General features: G+C 37.0%; 1 protein-coding gene across 1 annotated transcript in view; it reads left to right on the forward strand.

Annotated features, from left to right (window-relative positions):
* Positions 1-23,888, forward strand: part of ARIH1 (ariadne RBR E3 ubiquitin protein ligase 1) — a 120,464-nt gene that overhangs the window by 76,258 nt on the left and 20,318 nt on the right. The window contains exons 4-9 of the mRNA XM_082735768.1: positions 2,505-2,597; positions 3,100-3,155; positions 18,213-18,279; positions 19,869-19,975; positions 22,560-22,602; positions 23,117-23,188. Of these exons, the coding sequence (XP_082591894.1) occupies positions 2,505-2,597; positions 3,100-3,155; positions 18,213-18,279; positions 19,869-19,975; positions 22,560-22,602; positions 23,117-23,188 (438 nt within the window). The remainder of the gene's footprint in view (positions 1-2,504; positions 2,598-3,099; positions 3,156-18,212; positions 18,280-19,868; positions 19,976-22,559; positions 22,603-23,116; positions 23,189-23,888) is intronic.

Genomic DNA, 23,888 nt, shown 5'->3' on the forward strand with positions numbered 1-23,888 from the left:
TAATCTTCTGTTAGATTGGCAAAGATCAAGACATTTGATAATATACTGTGTTGACAAGGTTGTTGGGAAGCCAGGTTCTCTTGAACAGTATAAATTGCTACAACCTTTTTGAATGAAGCTTGGTAATAATTAAAGTATAAATGTATGCCTGTTATAATATCACTTGTACCAGTTTGTCCCAGGATTCATTTGCATGATCACAATGATGTGTATATATAGCCAGTACAGTAGCATAGTAATGGGGGAGTGTTTAGATAAATTATGGTACCTTCACACAGACTGTAAAAAGAGGTGGACCCATGTGTACTAATGTAGAACAATGTGAGAAATCTATTATATAATAATTAACCAAGGTGAGAATGTGTACTGCTCTTACTGTGTGTGTGTAGATGTATATGTTAGAACATCTCTGGCAGAATATGTAAGATATTGAAATAGGGATTACTTCCCTGAAGTAGAGGACAAGGATGAGGTTAAAGGAGACTTATTTTTCAGGGGTGCTTTGGTGGCTTGGTTGGTTAAGAGTCTACCTTTGGCTCAGGTCATGATCCCAGAGTCATGGCATCAAGCCCCATGTCAGGCTCTGTGCTCAGCAGGGAACCTGCTTCTCCCTCTCCCTCTGCTGCTCCCACTGCTTGTGCACTCTCTCACTCTCTGTCAAATAAAATCTTTTTAAAAAGTTTATTTTTGATGGGGCACCTGAGTAGCTCAGTTGTTAAGTGTTGGCCTTGGGCTCAGGTCATGATCCCTGGGTCCTGGGATCAAGCCCCACCTGTGACTCAGCAGAAAGCCTGCTTCTCCCTCTCCCACTCCCCTGCTTCTGTGCCCTCTTTCGCTGTGTGTGTCTCTGTCAAATAAATAAATTAAAAAAATATTTTTTGAAAGGAAGACTTATTTTTTCAGCATAAACTCATGCTATTTTTAAAAAATATATTTTATTTATTTATTTGACAGGCAGAGATCACAAGTAGGCAGAGAGGGAGGAAGGGAATCAGGTTCCCTGCCAAGCAGAAAGCCCAACAGAGGGCTTGATCCCAGGACCCTGGGATCATGACCTGAGCCGAAGGCAGAGGCTTTAACCCACTGAGCCACCTAGGCGCCCTAAACTCGTGCTATTAAATAGTTGCTTTTAACCATGAGTCTGTATTACCTAGTCATTTAAAAATAATTTAGAGTAAATATTGTAAAATATACTTAGTTGAAACTAGTGACTATTATTTGTATATTATAGAATATAATAGACTCCATTTAACTATCCATCAAATTAGTAGTTATTTCATATCATGTAGGTAATACAAGATTAGACCAAATGTTATTATTATTCTTAGCTATCTGCATAAATCTTTTGGTTTCCATGAGATTTTATTGATTATTTAGATAAGCTACATTTCATGCAACTCAGAAGTCTTTCATTTTTAAATACAGCCTTATTATCATTTTTAAATACAGCTTTGAGATATAATTCACATACGATACGATTCACTTCTTTAAAGTGTTTTTAGTATAGTCACAGAATTGTGCAGTCATTACCATAGTAAATTTTAGAACATTTTCATAACCCCAAAAAGAAATCTCGTCTCCCTAGAGTCACTACCCCTTAGCCACCCGCACCCCCCAGCCACTCAACCCTAGGCAACCACTAATTTACTTTCTCTATGAATTTGCCTGTTGAACCTTTCATATAAGTGGAGATCAAACAATATGTGATCTCTTGTGGCTGGCTTCTTTCATTTAGCATAATGTTTTCAAGGCTCATCTACATTATAATATGTGTCAATACTTCAGTCCTTTTTATGCCTGAATAATATTCTTTCATATGGATATTCCACATTTTGTTTATCCATTCGTCAGTCCATGGACATTTAGGTTGTGTCTACTTTGGGGCTGCCATCGATAATACTGCTGAGTATTTGTATACAAGTTTTTGTTTGGAGCTATGTTTTCGTTTCTTTTGGGCATATACCTAGGAATGTAATTGCTGGATCATGAGTAACTCTTATGTTTAATTATTTGAGAAACTGCCACAGTATTTTCCAAAGCACCTGTACTATTTTACATTCCCACCAGCAGTGTATGAGGGTTCTAATTTCTCCACATCCTTACCAACACTTGTTACTATCTTTTTGATAGTGAGCGAAGTCCTGTCTCATTGTGGTTTTGATTCACATTTCTCTGATAGCTAATGATCTTGAGCATCTTTCATATGCTTACTGGTACATGACATATTCTTATATTTAATTCGAACTTGTCTGCCTTTCTAAAAATTATAAATACCTATTGTAGATGTATTGCTCATTAATTAGGTTATTTTTGGTTAATTGTATTTGCATGTCTAAGTTTCACCACCAAGAAGTTTATTTTAGGGGAAAAAAAAAGAAGTTTATTTTAGGAGCCCAGCTACTCTTGTCAAAATGAGAAATGTGACCTAATAGAGACTGAATCACTATGTATAGTGATTTTCCTGATAATGTCTTTTAAAAGTCCATGTATTATTTTTGTTGCAGTATTTCACTGGCCTTGAATGTGGACATAAGTTTTGTATGCAGTGCTGGAGCGAATATTTAACTACCAAAATAATGGAGGAAGGCATGGGACAGGTAAAGATGCCAATTTGATTTTTAGTTTTTGTTGAATTTCCTGCAGTGTTTAGACCCTTTCAGAAATATAAACAGGTGAAGCATCCTTGATTATGAATTGCATGGGGAACTTTTTTTCTATATTAAGACTAAAAGATAACTAAGACTTTTTTTTTTTTTTCTTTTCTATTTACAATGTGGCAGTCCACTTAAAGATACAGTTCAAGGTAATGTTTTCTCAGCAGCATTAAGATGTGTGTGTATCAGGCTAAACTTGTTGAGCAATTCTGTCAGGTGTCTTGCTTCTGCCTTTCAAGTTTTATATTGAGAAACCAATTATTCAGGTCAGCAGTTCTAGTTACCTTGTGATAAACACACATATCCATTTCCTTTAATAGAAAGGAGACGATTAAGATCCTATGAATGTTAAAGTATTCTCAACCTACTGAAGTGCCTGGCAATGGTAAGCATTCAGTAAATATTTGTTGAATGAAGACATAGTTTAAATTTCAATCTTTTTCAGACTATTTCGTGTCCTGCTCATGGTTGTGATATCTTAGTGGATGACAACACAGTTATGTAAGTATTTTTGATAGATTATGCATGTTGAATATTGGTTAGTTGGTTAAACCAAATTAATTTTTGCTCAAACCTCAAAGGAGGTAGAATTTTTAGTCTGAAGAAACTTTCTAATCTACACTCCTTTGTAGTATAAAAGTTCGTTTCCAACTTACTAATTAAATGCCCAGACACTATTCTTGTGAAGATATGGCAAAATACTGGGCAGTATATGGTAGCCAGATTTTAGTAGATCTTGAAAGTGGAGAGTAGGGTATGTTGGTACGTCAGTTGAGGTCCTTTGAGAAGCAGATGCCAAGATACAGGTAAAAGGGAAGGAGATTTGTTGTGGGATATTATCTCTGCAGCTTAACGAGAAAGGAGTAAACGCACTATGATTCAGCTATGACACCTGTTAAAAGAGGCAAGGAAGAAGGATTCAGCAGGAAGAGACTCCCAACTATGGGGCAGCTGAGAGATTCTGGAAGCTCTGTGGGGAATTCCAGGCAACACAGGGAATTGACTATAGATGAATGACTCAGTAAGAAGAAATGGCTGAACCCTAATCCTGGAGCTACCCAGGGGAAATGTGGCCTCATCTGGAACATTGTTTCCAAAGGCACTACATCTGGAAGCTGTTGGCTAACTGCTCTTGTGAAAGGTTCTCTTAGGAAGGGAAAAAGAAACATGAAGAAATAAGCATAGATTTTAGTGCTGAACCTGTGGTGATATCCTGGGTTGTTTAATTCTTGAATCAGTGCCGTTTCATAGCCTCAGGCTACCTAATTGACTTTGGAAGATAAACAGATTGAGGGCCTGAACTATCTGCAAACAAATTATGTAGTTAGTACTGGATAATTGCCTATACAGAAAGGTTTGTCTGTGTTTAAGCACTGAGATTTGAAGGCAAGAAAAGTAAAAACAGCCATGGACTTCAATGAGCAAATTTCCTACACTACCTAATAGAGCCTTAAATTGACTTAATCAGTACAATTTATAAAGCTCACAGATTCCCATTTATTAATCTCAACCTACTTTGGTTTACTAAAACATACTATTGCTTGTTGTTAGCCCTATGTTAATACTGTTTCTTTCAGTGAACTTTTTTCCATTATTGTTTTAAGCTAGCAAAAATAAGTTATATATCATCTTTATACATCCTTCCAGTTGACTGTATCTTATCATCTGATACTTTGATTCCTTGTGTTCTTTCATCAATACATGAGTTTCAGCAATACATTTAATCAGTATAGGTCACTGTATCTTTCTATCCATTACACAAACATTTACTTGAGAGCATTAAGATGTTTCCTTCTGCCAAGAAGGATTAGTATTATGTACTAAAATGCAGAGTTTAAGTTTTGTATATAGAGGCATGTATAAAGTACAGTAGAAAGAAATTACTCCACCTGAAGAGGGGTTTTTTGTTTGTTTGTTTGCTTGCTTGTTTTAGCATTTTATTAGTTGAGAGAGAGAGAGGAACAGGGGGAGGGTCAGAGGCAAGAAGCCCAGTGCATCAGGCTCTGTCCCAGGATTCCAGAATCATGACCTGAGCCAAAGGCAGATGATTAACCAGCTGAGCCACCCAGGCACCCCCCACCTGAAGAGTTTAAGTATTATGAATGAGGTAAAAATTTGGATTGAGGGAGTAGAAGATAACACTGCTTAAAGAAAGAATACCAAATTTTTTTTTTTAATATTTCATAAGCTTTTCTCTGTTAAGTATTCTGTGGTGGCTACCATAGAGAGTGGCAGTGTATTAGAGATGAGGCTAAAAGGACCTTGACAGTTTATCAGTTTCATCATAGAAGTTGTTCAGATACAATGTATTTGATAGGGGTTGGGGGCACCAGGCTGGATCAGTGAGAAGAGCATGTGGCTCTTCATGGGGTCAAGCCCCATATTGGGTATAGAGATTACTAAAAATAAATAAACTTTAAAAAAAAATACAACTTTGGTATAGTGGAGGATAGTTTAGAGTGGGGAGGCGCTTGGATAGGGAGATGTGGCTATGAGTTTATGAAAATTTATGACCTTTTTTTAGGGGAAATGGAGTAAATATATATATATATATTTTTTAAAGATTTTATTTACTTGTCAGAGACAGAGGGAGAGAGAGCGAGCGAGCACAGGCAGACAGAGAGGCAGGCAGAGGCAGAGGCAGAGGGAGAAGCAGGCTCTCCGCCGAGCAAGGAGCCTGATGTGGGACTCGATCCCAGGACCCTGGGATCACGACCCGAGCCGAAGGCAGCTGCTTAACCAACTGAGCCACCCAGGCGTCCCGGAGTAAATATTTTCAACACATAAAATGAATGTGGCGGGACGCCTGGGTGGCTCAGTTGGTTAAGCAGCTGCCTTCGGCTCAGGTCATGATCCCAGCATCCTGGGATCGAGTCCCACATCGGGCTCCTTGCTCCGCAGGGAGCCTGCTTCTCCCTCTGACTCTGCCTTCCACTCTGTCTGCCTGTGCTCACTTTCGCTCGCGCTCTCTCTCTGACAAATAAATAAAATCTTAAAAAAAAAAAAAAATGAAAATGAATGTGGCTATTATCGTAAGGTCTCTTACAAATCAAGAACAAGATAATTCTATGGAAAGCAATTCACAGTGAAAGAAATTTGAGGGGTACCAGGGTGGCTCAGTTGGTTACGTGTCTGCCTTTGGCTCAAGTTGTGATCCCAGGTTCTGGGATTGAGTCCACCATCAGGCCCCTTGCTCAGCAGGGAGTCTGCTTCTCCATCTCCCTCTGCTGCTGCTCCTGCTTGTGCAAATGCCGGTTTGCTCTCTCTCTCTCTCTCTGTGCCAAATAAGTACAATCTTTAAAATAAATTTAAAAAAAAAAACAATTTGAATGCTAAGAAACATTATGTAAACATTTCCATATGTAAATCAGAATTTGATACTCCAGTTTTAAAAAGTTGTGTTTTTTGTTTTTGCATTTTGGATTGGTAAGAATTAAACAGTTTGGTAATATGTAATGTGAGTATAGTACAGTAGAGAATACAAATTGTCGCAACCTTTTCTTAATGCAGTTTGACAGTTTCTACAAATTTGTATGCTGTTTGGACTTTTCATGCACTAGTATCACTTTGATTATGTCATTCTACTGCATTCATTGTTTCTGATAAGTTAGTTGTTAATCTTAATTGTTCCCTCTGCTACTTTTTAAGATTTGTTGTGTCTTTAGTTTAAGACAGTTCAACTGTGATATATCTAGATGTGGTTTTCTTTGTTTCCTCTGGGGTTTCTTGTGCTCTTTAGATATGCAGCCTGGCACATACGCAGAAAACCTGGAGAATACTTATAAGAGCATTTTAATAGTGATACCAATCAATCCACTAGGGCTTGGGGATTAGGAAGAGGGATTTTTATTTTTCACGTTATATAGTTGTATACTGTTGGTTTATATCTTCCATTTTCTTCCTTATAAATAAATAATTTTAGAATTAAGAATTTAGCTAGTTAAATGAAAAAATTTTTAAGTGTTTAGTCTTAATAACTAAAATATGCCTAACAGCTTTTTTCTTAGTATGAAAAAAATAGGCTCCTTCACAGTCGTGGTATTATCATTTTTAAATTTTAAATTTGGTAAGTTAAAAAATAGCTTCTTATTTTAATTTTAATTCAGCTCACTTGGAACTTGAATTGAGCCTGAAACCAGATTCTTGAACATACATTCTCCTAAAACCTTGTCAAATTGAAGCTAGCCCCCCCCCACCCCCCCACCGTATACCTTATAGTCAGGAGGCAAAGTTATTGTCTTAAGCCTTTAGTTTCTCTACTTCAGGTTAAAATCCATGTATATCCTTGAGTCTTGTGTTACCCAGCTATGCTATAGTCATTTTTGCTTTTATTCGCTTGACTTCTTGGGTTACTCCCACTTAATTATAGTGTTAACACTTCACTCACTGTCTTTCTCCCAGGGTTTGCTGTCAGCCAGTGTGGTTTCAGTGTCCCTATGTATAGTCTGTTATTCTATACCATAACCCTGTGGTAATCCCCCTATCAGCTGCATCAGCATTACCTAGGAACTTGTTAAAAATGCACATTCTGGGCCCAGATCCAGATTATGGAATCAGAAACTCTGGGGATGGTGTCCAGCAATCTGAACAAGCTCTCCTGGTGTCATTCTGATGTATGATTACATTTGAGAACCATTGTCATAGCCTTTTATTTTCCTGATGTATTCATTTCCAGTAAACTTCTCTTTACCCAGATCCAAACTCCCAAGGCCACCTCCCTAGGCCTATTCCAGATCTACTGCAGGTGACTTTGCCAAATCATTTTTTTCTACATCTTCCTAAAATACTGCTCCTTGGGGTTCTAGGTTTCTTCCGCTTTAGACACTCTACTTAAAATCATACAGTGGACCCAGATTTGTGTGTCAGGGTCAGCTCTCTCTTCGGAGCTTGGAACCCTTATATCCCACTGCCTATCAGGCCTCTTCATACATACATTCCTCAGGCTTTGCCTTATCCATTTCTCCTCCCACCACCACCAAATTCATTCTGGCTGCTAATATTAAGAAATGGTACCACTAGGTGTTAAAGACTGTCTAAATTAGAAACCTGATGCTATCTCTGATTGATTTTTCTCCTACATTTTCCAGAGTGATCCATACACCACATTCTGTCATTTCTGCATCTAATTCATCCTACATCCATCCATTTCCCTCTGTTCCTACTTCATTAACCTGATCCGGTCTTCATCTTCTCTTAGCTGGCAGTCTGTGACTGGTTCTTTTTTTTTTTTTTTTTTCTTAAGAGAGAGAGAAAGGAAAGAGAGCATGAGAGGAGTAAGGGTTGGAGGGAGAAGCAGACTGCCTGCTGAGCAGGGAGCTCGATGTGGGACTCCCTGGACTCCAGGATCATGAGCTGAGCCGAAGGCAGACGCTTAACCAACTGAGCCACCCAGGTGCCCCCTGTGACTGGTTCTTAAGTGATTCCCTTAAATTGTTTCATCACCTTTCAGTTCTTCATTTCCATTCTGTATTGCTTACCTGTGCAACTTCATCTAAACTTCTCTCACATTCTCTTTTCTAACAGTGTAAAACTTGGCTTCTTGAAAATACTATACATTTTATTTGCATTTGGTTTGGTTTGACTCTACTTTTTTCCTAAGGTCTCTTGACTTCACATGCAATACTCTCTTCCTGTTCTCCTGTTCAGTTTTGTTATCCTACTCATCCTCCTTGTCATTCTTCAGGTCTTAGTGTAGATTTGCATTTTAGGGGTGCCTGGATGGCTCAGTTGGTTAAGTGACTGCCTTCAGTTTGAGTCATGATCCTGGAGTCCCAGGATTGAGCCCACATAGGGCTCCCAGCTCCATGGGGAGTCTGCTTCTCCCTTTGACCTTTTCCTCTCTCATGCTCTCTCTCACTCTCTCTCAAATAAATAAATAAAATCTTAAAAAAAAAAAAGAAATTTGCATTTTGGTTTGGGCAGAAATCATATGCGCTCCTTAACTCCCCCATATTTCCTTACTATACACTTTTGTAATTGCCTGTATTTGTGTCCATTTTCATTCTTAGACCATAAGCTGTATGACCCCAGGTCTCCTATATATGTTCACTAAATGCCTATTTCCATTCAGGATGTGTGATCTTAAAATGCGTAACATTAGTTATTTTGTAGATTCATTTTTTTATTCCTTAGCATTGAGTATATAATATGTATGTATCCTTGAATAAGTAACTGGAAATATATTATTCTCTTCTGCTTTTATAAGCATATGTCATCATTGTATAACTTTAGTGATGGATATATGCTATATTATCAAGGATGTTTGGCTGAGTGGGTCTCCCCTACATAGTGGTCTCATATAGTTATACTTCCACAGTTAGGAGGTTAACTGGATACTTTGAGAATTTTTCTTTGTCCTAAGATTTGTCTTTGTTGTTTTCATGAGACTAGTGAAAATCATTTCTCTATATTTATCACTTGAGACCAAATAAATATTCATCTATTTTTATTCATCTTACCACTTGGTTATTTTTTAAATATAGTTGTTTCAGGGTATAGATTTCTTCTATATATAATTTTTCAATTAATAGGGGGTGATAAAGGTAAACTTGTATCTATTAAGTCTTTAAATACCTTCAAATAATACTGTTTAGTCTCACTTTTACTAATCACACTCATCTGGAGTTACAGTGTTCTCATTTCAGCATCCTCTGAGATACTGCTAAAAAAAATTACTATTCATTTTCATATATGGCATTTTTAGAAACAAGCGGAGTTGTTGACAGGAACTAATTGTTACTTCTAGCAAAATTACGCCAGATGCTTTTACTTTGAGCTTTAATGATACATAAAATTTTTAAAAAATGAATCTTAGGATCATGGTATAGATGATACATAGCTCTATAGGCTAATTTCCCACCTGTCTGAAATGGGCAGAAATTTTTCTTTTGAAAAATAAATTGTTTTATTTTTATTTATTTAATTTTTAAGTTTTTTCATAAACACTCTTTGATCCATCTGTATTACATGGGACTTGAGATACTTCTCTACATTCAGTACAAAGTAGATGTCACATCCATTCTCTGAAATGACTCTTCTCAAACCATTGTTACTACATTTTAGTTTTAAATTCTCTTCTAAAGAGAATGGATGTTATATACAGATGTTACAGAATGGATGTTACATACACGCAAAAATTGTTTTAAATTAGATAATATAACTTATATTGCTCTTTAATAGTTATTTCCTCTTCCCTCAACTATAAGCAGTATATCTTAACTCCCTACTGTGGAAGGTGAAGAAATTGATGCCTCTTTGTTGTTGTTCATCTTTATCTCTTTTACCTCCTAATTTCTATTAGATATATAATTACTTTATGTTGCCAACTTCATAGTTACTTTTTTTCTATTCTGGAGCAGATTTTTTCATGTTTTGTCAGTAAGTTCATTCACTAAATTGTAAATCAGTAATTTTGTAATATTACAACTACATAAATATTACATCAAGTAGTTGAATGGATCCAGAAAGAAGTAAATGTAGTCTTCTAAATCAGTGCTGCTCCAAGAAGAATATTCCTAATGTATTAATCATATGGTTATTTTTTCCTCTAATGGTATCTTAAAGGTCACAAATACAATATGAAGCTGCCTGGGCCCTTAAGTGAAGCCATAACAGTTTGTACCATTTGAGGCAAGAGACAGACTGAATTTGATATGTATTAATCTCAGTATTGTAAGCATCTCCTCTTTTACAGAGGAAAATCCTCATTCTTAAGTAAAACAGGCTCAGTTTGCTGTATGTTGATTTTTATTTTACTTTTTTATTAAGTTCTAAAATATATTGACTAAAGTATGTAAAGTACATTAAGTTTAAAAGTATGTTTGTTTTAATAACCACCCATATCAAGGTGTAGAACTTTTTCAGTACCAGAATGTTCATCCTTATGCCCCTTACCAGACAGTATCCATCTCACCCTTGTTCCCTGTCATGATTTCTGTCACCATCAATTAGTTTTGCCTTTTCTTGAGCCTTGTTTAAGTGGGATCATGTAGCATATATTATTCTTGTGAGTGTGTGTCTGCTTCGGTTAACATATCTTTGAGATATGTGCATGTATTAAACATATCTGTATGTTTTTAGGTTTGTTTGTTTTGTTGTTATGACTATTGTATTTCATTCTCCTGATAGTAGACATTTTGAGTTTTTTGGTTTGTTTGCTTGGTTTCGAGTACTATGAAAAAGCTACAAAGAGTATTCTTATATATGTCTTGGTAGACATGCACTGACTTCTTTTGACTATATACACAGGAGTGAGGATTTAGCTTCAATAGATACTGCCATGTCATTTTCCAAAGTAGTTGTGTGTGACTGCTTTACTCCTTGCTCATATTTATAATCAATAGTCTTTTAAATGTTACCCATTCCGGTGGGTATGTAAGATATCTCCTATGGTTTTAACTTGCAGTTCCCTGGTGGGTAATGATGTCAAACACCTTTCCATTAGCCTCTTGGATATCTTGTTTTATTCCTTTAAAAAAAAAAAAGATTTTATTTATTTATTTGTTTGGCAGGGAGAGAGAGAGAGAGCACAAGCAGGGGAGAAGGGTAGAGGGAGAAGCAGACTTCTTGCTGAGCAGGGAGCCTGATGCGGGACTTAATCCCAGGACCTTGGGATCATGACCTGAGCTGAAGGCAGGCGCCTAACTGACTGAGCCACCAAGGTGCCCCTATTTTATTCTACTTCATCTATATTTTTCTAAATTTTCTTCGATAAACCTAATTTCTTTTTTTTTTTTTAAGATTTTATTTATTTATTTGACAGAGAGAAATCACAAGTAGATGGAGAGGCAGGTAGAGAGAGAGAGGGAAGCAGGCTCCCTGCTGAGCAGAGAGCCCGATGCGGGACTCGATCCCAGGACCCTGAGATCATGACCTGAGCCGAAGGCAGCGGCTTAACCCACTGAGCCACCCAGGCGCCCCAATAAACCTAATTTCTGATAATGAAAATAAAGGTCTTTTAAAAACCTTGTGTAATTGCCCCTCAATAAACGCCCCCAGTTTCCTGTACTCTGAACAGTTTGTATTGTATTGTCAGGACTTCCTCATTATTTGTCCCGGTGTCTGTCCTTTACATACCCTCTCCTTGCCTCTATTCTGTACCCTCCGATATATTGAATCTTTAGAAATCCAAAGAGGGGTGCTTCAGTGGCTCAGTGGATTGAGCCTCTGCCTTAGGCTCAGGTCATGATCCCGGGGCCCTGGGATTGAGCCCTGCATTGGGCTCTCTGTTCAGGAGAGAGCCTGCTTCCTCCTCCCTCTCTGCCTGTCTCTCTGCCTACTTGTGATCTGTCAAATTATAAATAAATAAAATCTTAAAAAAAATTTTTTTTTAATTACATATCCAGGGTGCCTGGGTAGCACAGTCAGTCAGTTAAGCATCTGACTTGGTTTCAGCTCAGGTCATGATCTCAGGGTCATCATCAGGCTCTCCACTCTCAGCATAAAGTCTGCTTAGGACTCTCTCTCCCTTTCCTCTTGCCTGCCGCCCCACATACTGTCTCTCCTCCTATCTCTCAAATAAATGGAAATATATATATATATATTAAATTAAATTATATAGCCTGCTTTTACCCCCCCAAAAGAGGAAAAGGTCTAGATGATAAAAATGTTAAATCCTGGGACGCCTGGGTGGCTCAGTTGGTTAAGCAGCTGCCTTCGGCTCAGGTCATGATCCCAGCGTCCTGGGATCAAGTCCCACATCGGGCTTCTTGCTCAGCAGGGAGCCTGCTTCTCCCTCAGCCTCTGCCTGCCATTCTGTCTGCCTGTGCTTGCTCTCTCTCCCTCTCTCTCTGATAAATAAATAAAATCTTTAAAAAAAATGTTAAATCCTAAGCTGAAGCATAATATTGATTTATTCAGGGTGCTGTATCAGCATAAAGTGTGGTTTACTGCTTGCATATTAAATGAAATTCTTATATTTAAAGTCACCTGGTTTTAGTTCATAACTCTCCAGTTACCCTGTTTGTAAAAAACAGGATTTCCCAAAACTCAAGGGTACTTAAATGCATCTGGCACTGTGCTTATAATGTATAATAGGTGATCAGTAGAAGTCATTATCTTTACCTTCATAAAGAGTTGCCTTCTAGCATGAGAGTTGGTGTAATAACTAGATGTAAGTGACGGCAACAGGTATTTGTTGAGAGATGTAGTTCATCAATACACAGGATGACACTTGTTTTCTTGAAAGTATTTATTCTCAAGGGTAAGAGATTGCTTTCTAATTCTTGGCTCTCACAAGATAAACTATGACCTAATAACTGAGACCTCATAACTTTGGTCTAGTAACTATGGCTAACCTGTGTTCTCACCAAGTAGTCTGGATCAGTTATAAGAAATCATTGGCATAATGAGTACTAGAAATAAAAAGTGGGAAATCAGAGCATCTGACTTTGGGTCTTTTTTTTTTTTTTTAAGATTTTATTTGTTTATTGTTTGACAGACAGAGATCACAAGTAGGCAGAGAGGCAGGCAGAGAGAGAAAGGAAAGCAGGCTCCCTGCTGAGCAGAAAACCCGATTCGGGACTCTATCCCAGGACCCTGAGATCACGACCTGAGCTGAAGGCAGCGACTTAACCCACTGAGCCACCCAAGCACTCCTTATTTATTTATTTATTTGTAAGCTTCACATAACATAATATTTACCATTTTACCTATTTAAAACTATATAGTTTAGTGGGGTTTTTTTTTTTTTCTTCTAAGATTTTAATTTATTTGACAGACAGAGATCACAAGTAGGCAGAGAGGCAGGCAGAAAGTGGGGGGAAGCAGGCTCCTTGCTGAGCCGAGAGCCCAATGTGGGGCTCGATCCCAGGACCCTGAGATCATGACCTGAGCCAAAGGCAGAGGCTTTAACCCACTGAGCCACCCAAGCACCCCCAGTTTAGTGGTTTTTCATCATGTTGTACAACCATCACCACTATCTAATTCCAGAACATTGTCATCACCCCTAAAAGAATTCCAAAATTTATTAAATAGTCACTTCCCATTCCCTTCTTCCCATAGACCCTGACAATCTTGTTTCCTTTTTCTGTCTGTACAGATTTTCTTATTCTGAGCATTTCATTTAAATGTCGTATAGCATGTGATCTTTTGTGTCTGGCTTCTTGCACTTAAAGTAATGTTCTCAGGGTTCATCCATGTTGTAGCATGTGTCAGTACTTGATTCCTTTCTAGGGATAAATAATATTCCATATTTTGTTTCTTCATCAGTTCTTGGACATTTAAGGTTGTTTCCACTTTTTGTGGAAACAGTTGTGTTTTTATTTGAACATTTATGTGCCAGGTTTTTTTAAAATTTTTTATTTTTTATAAACATATATTTTTATCCCCAGGGGTACAGGTCTGTGAATCACCAGGTTTACACACTTCACATTACTCACCAAAGCACGTACCCTCCCCAATGTCCATAATCCCACCCCCTTCTCCAATCCCCCCTCCCCCCAGCAACCCTCAGTTTGTTTTGTGAGATTAAGAGTCACTTATGGTTTGTCTTCCTCCCAATTCCATCTTGTTTCATTGATTCTTCTTCTACCCACTTAAACCCCCATGTTGCATCACCACTTCCTCATATCAGGGAGATCATATGATAGTTGTCTTTCTCTGCTTGACTTATTTCGCTAAGCATGATACTATGTGCCAGTTTTTAATGTCTTGGATATACATCCCTAGGAGTAGAATTGTTGGGTCATATGGTAATTCTGTGTTTAACCTTTTTTTTTTTTTAAAGATTTGTTTATTTTAGAGAGTGCACTCCAGTGAGTACACAGGGGTATGCAGTAGTGCAGAGGGCAAGAAAAAGCCTTCAGCCGACTTCTTGCAGAGTATAGAGCTTGATACCACAACCGTTGGATCATGACCCAAGCCAAAATCGAGTCAAATGTACCAACCGACTGAGCCACCGAGGCACCTCTGTGTTTAACCTTTTAAGGAATCACATCACATCAACTACACTAATTATTTTTAGGCTCCAGTTCCGACATTCCCGAAATGTGGAGGTTTATTCATTTAAAAAATATTTACTGAGCACTTTCTACAGGCCAAGCAGTGTGTTAAGATAGAAGGGATCCTTTCGGGAGCTTACTGTTTGGTTGGGGATAGGGGAACATGAAGGCAGATATTAAACAAATGATTACACAGATAATTTAAAGAATTTTTTTAATTTAGGGGTGCTTGGGTAGCTCAGTCCATTGGGCAGCTGAGATCAAGCCCCACATTGGGCTCCCTGCTCAGTCAGGGACTCTGCTTTTCTCTCTCTTATGCCCCGCCCCCACCTTGTTCTCTCGCTCTCAAATGAATAAATAATAAACCTTAAAAATTTTTTTTTGTTTAAATTCAACTTAGGCCGGGGCGCCTGGGTGGCTCAGTGGGTTAAATTCAACTTAGGTAACTTCTTATATTAGATTTAAAAACCATATTGTTAATACTATACTGTATTATTAGTTTCAGGGGTAGAATTTAGTGATTCATCAGTTGCATAGAGCACCTAGTGCTCATCACATCAGAAGCCCTCCTTAATGCCCACCACCCAGTTACCCCACCTCCCGTGCAACAACTCTGTTTGTTTCCTATAGTTAAGAGTCTCTTACGATTTGCCATCCTCTCTGATTTCATCCTATTTTATTTTTCCTTTCCATCCTCTATATTCACGTGTTCTGTTTCTTAAATTCCACATATAAGTGAAATCATATCGTATTTGTCTTTCTTTGATTAATTTCACTTAACATAATACCCTGTAGTTACATACATGTCATTGCAAATGGCAAGATTTCTTTTCTTTTTTTGATGGCTGAGTAATATTCCATTGTATTCCATACACACACACACACACACACGTCTTGTTTATCAGTTAGTGGACATCGGGGCTGTTTCCATAGTTTGGCTATTGTGAACATTGCTACTATAAATATTGAGGTGCAGGTGCCTCTTTGGATCACAGCTGTCTGTGTCCTTTGGGTGAATACCTAGTAGTGCACTTGGGTGAATACCTAGTAGTGCAATTGCTAGATGGTAGGGTAGTTCTATTTTTAACTTTAAAAAAAACAAAAGATTTTATGTATTTATTTGACAGAGAGCACAAGCAGCAGTGGGAGTTGGAGAGGGAGAAGCAGACCACCACTGAACAAGGCACCTGATGAGAGGCTTTTTTTTTTTTTTTTTTTTAAGGATTTATTCACTTATTTGACAGAGAGAGGGAGGGAGAAAGTACAAGCAGGGGCAGTAGCAGGGAGGGAAGGAGAAGCAGGCTCCCGTCTGAGCAGGGAGCCTCATGTTGGCTTTATCCCAGAATCCTGGGATCATGACCTGGGCTGAAGGCAGACACTTAACCGACTGAGCCACTCAGGTGCCCCTATTTTTAACTTTTTGAGGAAGTTCCATACTGTTTTCCAGAGTGGCTGTACCAGTCTGCATTCCCACCGACAGTGTAAGAGGGTTCTCCCTTCCCTCATCCTCACCAACATCTGTTGTTTCCTGACTGGTTAATTTTGGCCATTCTTACTGGCGTTAGCAAGTATCTCATTGTGGTTTTGATTTGTATTTCCCTGGTGCTGAGTGACGTTGAGCATTTTTTCGTGTGTCTGTTAGCCATTTGTATGTCTTTAGAGAAATGTCTGTTCGTGTCTTCTGTCTATTTCTTGACTGGATTTTGGGGGGGTTTTTGGATTGTTGAGTTTGGTAAATTCTTCATAGTTTTAGATACCAACCCTTTATCTGATAAGTCATTTGCAAATATTTTCTCACATTCTGTTGGTTGCCTTTTAGTTTTATCGACTATTTACTTTGTTGTACAAATGCTTTTTATCCTGTTGAAGTGCCAATAATTCATTTTTGCTTTTGTTTCCCTTGCCTTTGGAGACTTATCTAGCAAGAAGGTACTCTGGCCAAAGTCAAAGAGCCTCTGCTTGTGTTCTCTAGGATTTTGAGAGGTGGTCTCACATTTAGGTCTTTCATCCATTTTGAGTTTATTTTTGTGTATAGTGTAAGAAAATGGTCCAGCTTCATTATTCTACCTGTGCCTGTCCAGTTTTCCTAACACCATTTCCTGAAGAGATTTTTTTCTGTTGGATATTCTTTGCTGCTTTGTTAAAGATTAGTTGACCATAGAGTTGAGGGTCCATTTCTGGATTCTCTATTCTTTTCCACTGATCTGTGTCACTGTTTTTGTGCCACTACTATACTGTCTTGATCACTACAGCTTTGTAATACAGCCTGAAGCCTGAAATTGTGATGTCTCCAGCTTTGGTTTTCTTTTTCAACATTTCTTTGGCTATTTGGGGTCTTTTCTGGTTCTGTACAGACTTTAGGCTTGTTCCAGATCTACACAGATAAAATTATGACAGATTTTATGACAGGAAGATATATAAGATGCCATGAGAATTGAGCAGGACTGATGTGAGTTATTGTCAGAAAAGGCTTCCTTTAGTTAGTAACTATGTATTAACTGAGTTAAAAAATAATATAGCATATTAGCAGCATCTAATATTTATTGAGTGTTTACTCTTTGCCAGGCACTGTTCTAGTTCACAACTCTTATTTCTGCTATCCATTTTACAAATGACTAAACTGAAAAATGGAGAGGTCAAAGAACTTATCTTCAGTTCATAGCTAGTAAGTGTGAATCCAGTATTCAGTGGGCTGTCCCATCTGAGCCCACCATGATCTACTTCTCTTTCCTTTGCAAGAGAGGTAGCCCTATGCAAAAGCCTCTGAGGGAGGATGATAACCCCATCATTCTGAAAAGAATACAAATGTGACAGGAGTACACCGAAAGTAGCACAGGACAGGATGGGATCTTGTGGAAGGCAAGCAGTGCCATAAGAAGCTCAAGAATTCAATGGGGCCAAATAATACAAAAATTTCTTATCACATTAGAGAGTTTTTACTGGTTTTGTCAGTGGTTAACTTTTTCTGCTGTAACAGCATTCTCTTTAAAGATTCATAGGAGTATTTACCATTAAAACTAGTAAAACTTAAGCTTCAGGATGCTTTACTTTTATGGGTTCCTATGAGTTCTAGAAATTGTAATGAATATATAGAGTGTTCTAGGTGGACAGGGGAATCCAAGTTGCAGTCAGTAGACATTTCTAGTAAATTACCAAAGGATCTCAGAAAAAGGCCCTCAAATTTATATATAGCAAAACCTGGATCCATTTCTTGATATTCCTGTCAGCATCTCTTATTTCATACACTGATTTTTGGGAGAGTGTCTTAGGGAAGTTGGCTGCACATTGCTCTCTTAGGGCAGAGTAAGAAGACACTTTTGAAAGGGGCGTAAACGCCATAATAGTAAGTCATTAGACTATAATAACAGACTGGGTAAAAATGGAATATTTTATGTATAAAAAACTTGGGGATGGGGATTTTGCCAAAATAAAACTATAGAAACTTTGTATTTGTTATCTTGATTTCTATAGTTAGATTTGTTGATAGTCCGTATGCATTTTAGCATTTTCAATTTAGGGCAGCTTTTAGAGCCACTACATTGAAATTTTATTTTATAAATGTGGAAAGATACTCTTGGCTGAGAACTTCCTAATAAACTACTTTTGTTCTTGTTCTCAGGCGCCTGATCACAGATTCGAAAGTTAAATTAAAGTATCAGCATTTAATAACAAATAGCTTTGTAGAGGTAAGTGATTTCTCATAAGTTTTCCTTTTTTAAATAAGAGGAATTGTTTATTCATAGATATAATTAGTTTTTCTTACATGAAACACTCTCGATAGTAAGATGTAAAGGGCTTGGATTATGACCATAAACTTGGATTATGGACTATATTATTTATTAGTGAGGCATACAAAACACCTTTATTCTCAAAGGAATGTGACAAACCAGTGAGTAGGTGTCTCTTCAAAGATCTAAAACTTTGGTGATAAAATTATTTTTACAGTATTCTTCCTTTATTGCTAGCAAAAAGTTGTAACTGATTATTAATGACGTAATGTTTAATCATGCTTGGCAATTCAACCTTGCTATATCTCTGCTTGTTTTAGCTTCCATTACCAGTAAACTTTGTTAATAAAGAGAGCTATGGTTATTTCCTTTTTTAAAGATTTTATTTATTTATTTATTTATTTATTTGAGAGAGTGATAGCACAAGCCAGGGAAGAGGTTAAAACAGGCTCCTCCCACCCCCCAAGCTGGGTGCCTGATGCAGGGCTTGATCCCAGCACCCTGGGATCATGACCTGAGCCGAAGGCGAATGCTTAACTGACTAAGCCACCCAGGTGCCCCTATAGTTACTTGTTTTTAGAAAATGGTTTTTTTTTTTAATCAGATACAGAGGTCAACAGAGGTCATGAAATTCTGACCTGCCTGTTTTTGTAAATGTTTATTGGAACGTGCCCATTTGTTGTATGATTTATTTTGTGCTACAGTGGCAGAGTTGAGTAATTGCTACAGAGGCCATTGTGCCTGTCAAAAACAAAAGTCTTTACTATCTGGCTCTTTATGGAAGATGTTTGTCAGCCTCTATATAAGATCATCAATGTAAATTGATATTTTAATTCTACAAAGCCAGTTTTTACTTCTATTAAGAGATTAAACTGAAGGTCAGATCTTCTAGAAAATGTGTATTTTAGGAATCATGTATTCTTAAAATGGTCACTAAACTTGAATTCTGGTGCAGAGTGTTACTTGAGCCATGTTTTGTTTCATAATAAAAAATACTTCAAAGTTTTATTTATTCATTCGTTTGTTCATTCATTCATTCATTCATTCATTTTTAAGAACTAAAATGTGATTATTTCCATGGTTTAGGAACTGACCTTTGTTCTTATACACATTTTTGTGGTCAAAGAGAGAAATTACCTGTATATTCTATAGGATCTAAACACTTTGCCTAAGTAGGAGTGTATATTGTTTTTTACATCTTTGAAAATTGCCCTGAGGTAGAACCATGTAAAAATCAGTGCTTAATGATCACCAATGGGTAATTATTTTAAAGTATGTCAGTAGGATTTTGAAAGTAGAACTAAGAGACAGTTCACATGTTTATAAAACCAGGGATCAAGGGATCTGTAATCTTAGAAAAATAGTGCATTGGAAAGCAATACTTTAGAATTAGAGTACTAAATATTGGGGGCAAGTTTTATACGCCTGTGTCGTCTCTGTCTTTGGCCTTGCACTGGGAAATGTAAGTTAATTGCCTGTTGTACTAGGAAATCTTACCTCATGATTTTAATTTGCTGTCATTTTTTATTTTCTAACTTGGGTTTCAGTGCAATCGACTGTTAAAGTGGTGTCCTGCCCCAGATTGCCACCACGTTGTTAAAGTCCAATATCCTGATGCTAAACCTGTTCGCTGCAAATGTGGGCGCCAGTTTTGGTAAGCAAGTGATTTCCCAAATTGAAACAGCACACATAGCTTTTCTATTTATTCTTAGTAGTAAAATAGTAGAAAAAGAAATTTTTTTTTTTTACCTCTAGTAGGAAGGTGGGTGATGTTGATTTAAAATAGTGTGTATTTCTTTTAAATAAGAATTAGATTAAAAGGTCACATCTTAAATAATTTTTTCTCTATCCTTGTTGCTATTTTTTCTTATGGGGAGAAAATGTAGCTATAATCACATTTTCTTGTGTGTGCCACTGGAACTAATATGGGAGCAAACTTAGAAATCTGGGACAAGAACTTAGTTCTCATTTCTGATGGACTGCTTATTTTGTCAGAGTATGTTTGGTTCCTTTATGGTTCTTGCTCTGTTTTCAGTTTATCTCTTAGGAAATAAAATACACAGGATTATTTTTCCTTTGCTTTGACAAGTTTAATATTACTCCTAGAAAGAAAATTTGCAGATAAATTTGGAAAGATAAAACATGGTTTATTAAGATATGCCTTTTTTCTTTTCTTTTTTTTTTTAAGATACACTTTTTAACCAACACTTTCCCTGTAGCGCCTCTGGCCACTGCTTTCCTGCTTACCTCCGTTCTTGGAGTTTTATAACATACTCTAGTGTTTGAATTCTAAATTTGACTTAATAGAGAATTTTCAATACTGTATATTATTATTAGAGAGTTAAGATGATTTTCCATTTTCCTTGTGGATCTTTTAGGAATAAGAAAACATTCAAAACAAGTAGCTCCAAGCGCTAGCAAATAGACCTTATATTGGTATTCTGTACCATGTTCTTTTTTTCTCCACAAACAGCTGTAGAATTAGACTTAAACATCATTAATATTAAATATTTCCGAAAGGAGCAGATAAACTCACAAAGATTAAATATGTATGAAATACATGCTGTTTTGGTAAAGATTAAATATGCATTACTGTTTTAGAGTTTACCCTATAGACAGGAGGTGCAGTCTGATTATACAACTACCTTAAAACATAGTTTTAGTTGATACCAAAATATAGAGAATAATAGCAGTGAATACTTATAGCTCTTAACCCAGCTTATACAGTATTTTGTTTTTGTTAAGAAATAAAGTATGACAGATTCATTTGAAGCTTCTGTTCTCTTCATCCGACTCCCCATCTTCTTTTTCCAGAAGTAACCATTATCTTTGACTTGATTTAAATTGTTAGCACTTCGTTATTCTCCTCGTTTGCAAAGAGGATTCTTGGCATTCCTGATCAACCTTTGTATTTATTCTTTTTTTTTTTTTTTGGCATTTATTTTAATTTATGCTTGCTTTTTTTTTAACAATAAATTATTTTATTATTATTATTTTTAAAAATTTTTTAAAAACATACATTTTTATCCCCAGGGGTACAGGTCTGTGAATCGCCAGGTTTACACACTTCACAGCACTCACCATAGCACATACCCTCCCCAGTGTCCATAACCCCACTCCCCTTATCCCAACCCCCCTCCCCTCAGCAACCCTCAGTTTGTTTTGTGAGATTAAGAGTCACTTACGGTTTGTTTCCCTCCCTTGTTTCATTTATTCTTCTACCCCCTTAAGCCCCCATGTTGCATCTCTACTTCCTCATATCAAGGAGAGCATATGATAGTTGTCTTTCTCTGCTTGACCTATTTCGCTAAGCATTGTACCCTCTAGTTCCATCCATGTCATCACAAATGGCAAGATTTCATTTCTTTTGATGGCTGCATAGTATTCCATTGTGTATTTACCCTAAAGATACAAACGTAGTGATCCGAAGGGGCACGTGCACCCGAATGTTTATAGCAGCAATGTCTACAATAGCCAAACTATGGAAAGAACCTAGATGTCCATCAACAGATGAATGGATAAAGAAGATGTGGTATATATAATTCATGCTTTCTTAAATGTATATACTATGTGTCTCGAATATAGCAAGGAATTAACAATTAGTATATTCTTAGAAAATATTTAGTCACACTCTTTTGTTTTATGCCTTGGTTGGTACAGTTTATCTCTACAGGGTTGAAGTTCATTTGTTTGGATCATGCAAAGATGTGACCTGTTTGCCTCCCAATTATTGCTCACTGCATTTGCATTAAATTATGTAATTACTCTACAAAGTCAGACTTTGTTATTCTTTATTTGGGGTGTTAAGAGATTTAATATATGCTAATAAAGCACTAGTCAAAATTTAAGTTCAAATTAGTGAAAATTGGTTTGAATTAAATGTTTACGGCACAGAACTATACATATATAGAACGATCAGAAAAATACAGATGGGATTACACTGAATTTCTTGTCTTAAAAGATTGGTGGTTATTTAGAGTCCTTTTCTTATATAATTGTCATCAGAGTGTGTCTTCATGCCTATAATCATTTCTTCGTTTCACAAACACACCACAATACATGCTCTTCTAACACTAAATTCTTAATAATCTATAGAATAATACAAACTTGACTCATGTCCTTGTATTTGCCAGTCACTAAAAACTGATGAAACCACTGAGAAACTATAAAACGTGAAATTGTTTACTTACCTACAGTAGGTAGAACTTAATTCTTTTAACTCTTGTGTTACTTAACAGCTTTAACTGTGGAGAAAATTGGCACGATCCTGTTAAATGTAAGGTGAGTTTGTCTGGCATTTTCATTTTTAAATAATTTAATAGAACACTTCTGAGACTTGATGACTGAAAACTAGGGCCCATAATTTTGGATTGGATTGATTTTGTAGATAGAAGATTGTGTTTTTCCTTTCTATTTTAGATAATCATCACAAGTACTCATGAAGTATTCCTTAGGAATAAGTCCACTCCTGATGATTTCAGGATAACAGTGGTTAAGGCACCTCCCTGGGAAGGCCTCGTAATTAGCTAAGGAGAATGACACATCTTGGAGCTGGGCTTCTCATCAGGCTCTAGGTTCCCCACTTGGCTTCAGCCACAGAAAGTCTTCTTTGGTTGATATAATGTACTGGGTATGAGAACTAGAGGATTGCCTTGATATAAAAGGAAGTAAATCCAGTGATAATCTTGTCCTTTGCCTTTTACATTTATGCTTGACTACATTTTAATGTTGAAGTAATTTGCTATCCTTTTTTTAAGTCTTTTGTTGTACCCTAACAGTTGTTGTTTCCAAACAGTGGCTAAAGAAGTGGATTAAAAAGTGTGATGATGATAGTGAAACTTCTAATTGGATTGCAGCCAACACAAAGGTTGGTATTTTTCTTCAGTAAACTCTTGGTAGTGAAACGGTTACAAGATTAGGTGCATTAGCAAAATAAGTAGGTTTACCTAGTTAAGGACTTTGTTTTACCTTCCCTTCAGTTAAGATTTGGGCATTTTGCGGTTGTTTTGAGGGCTTAGAGTTTTGGTTGGGTTTGTTTTCTGTTTTGTTTTTTCCCCAGAATACTGATTTTTAAGTGTTCAAGTTTATTTTATTGAGCACTATTGCAGTATGTACAGTACTGTTCTTTAGAAGTTTTTGTTAGGAAAACGTTGGTTTTCTATAGAAGAAAAAGCTGACAATTTTACTACCCAGGGGTTTGATAATGCTTTTTCATATTGTTTTACCTGCCTTTTAGTATACAGGTACAGAGTTTACTCCACCTAGCTTGGTTTTATTAGGCAAATTTACATTTCTGCCTTTAAAAAATCTTCAGGATTTGGGGCGCCTGGCTGGCTCAGTGGGAGAGCACACGACTCTTGATCTCAGGGTTGTGAGTTTGAGCCCCACATTAGTGTAACTGTTTCCTTCTTTCTTTTTTCTTTCCTTGTCTTCACTTTGCTTTCCTTTTCCTATTTTCTTTTCCTTCCTTTTCTTTCATCTCTATACCCAGGGTATGGAGCCTGAACTCACAACCCTGAGATCAAGAGCTATACACTCTACCCACTGAGCCAGCTAGGGGCCCCTCC

The sequence above is a fragment of the Mustela nivalis genome, assembly GCF_964662115.1.
Source record: "Mustela nivalis genome assembly, chromosome: 6".
Lineage (NCBI taxonomy): Eukaryota > Metazoa > Chordata > Mammalia > Carnivora > Mustelidae > Mustela > Mustela nivalis.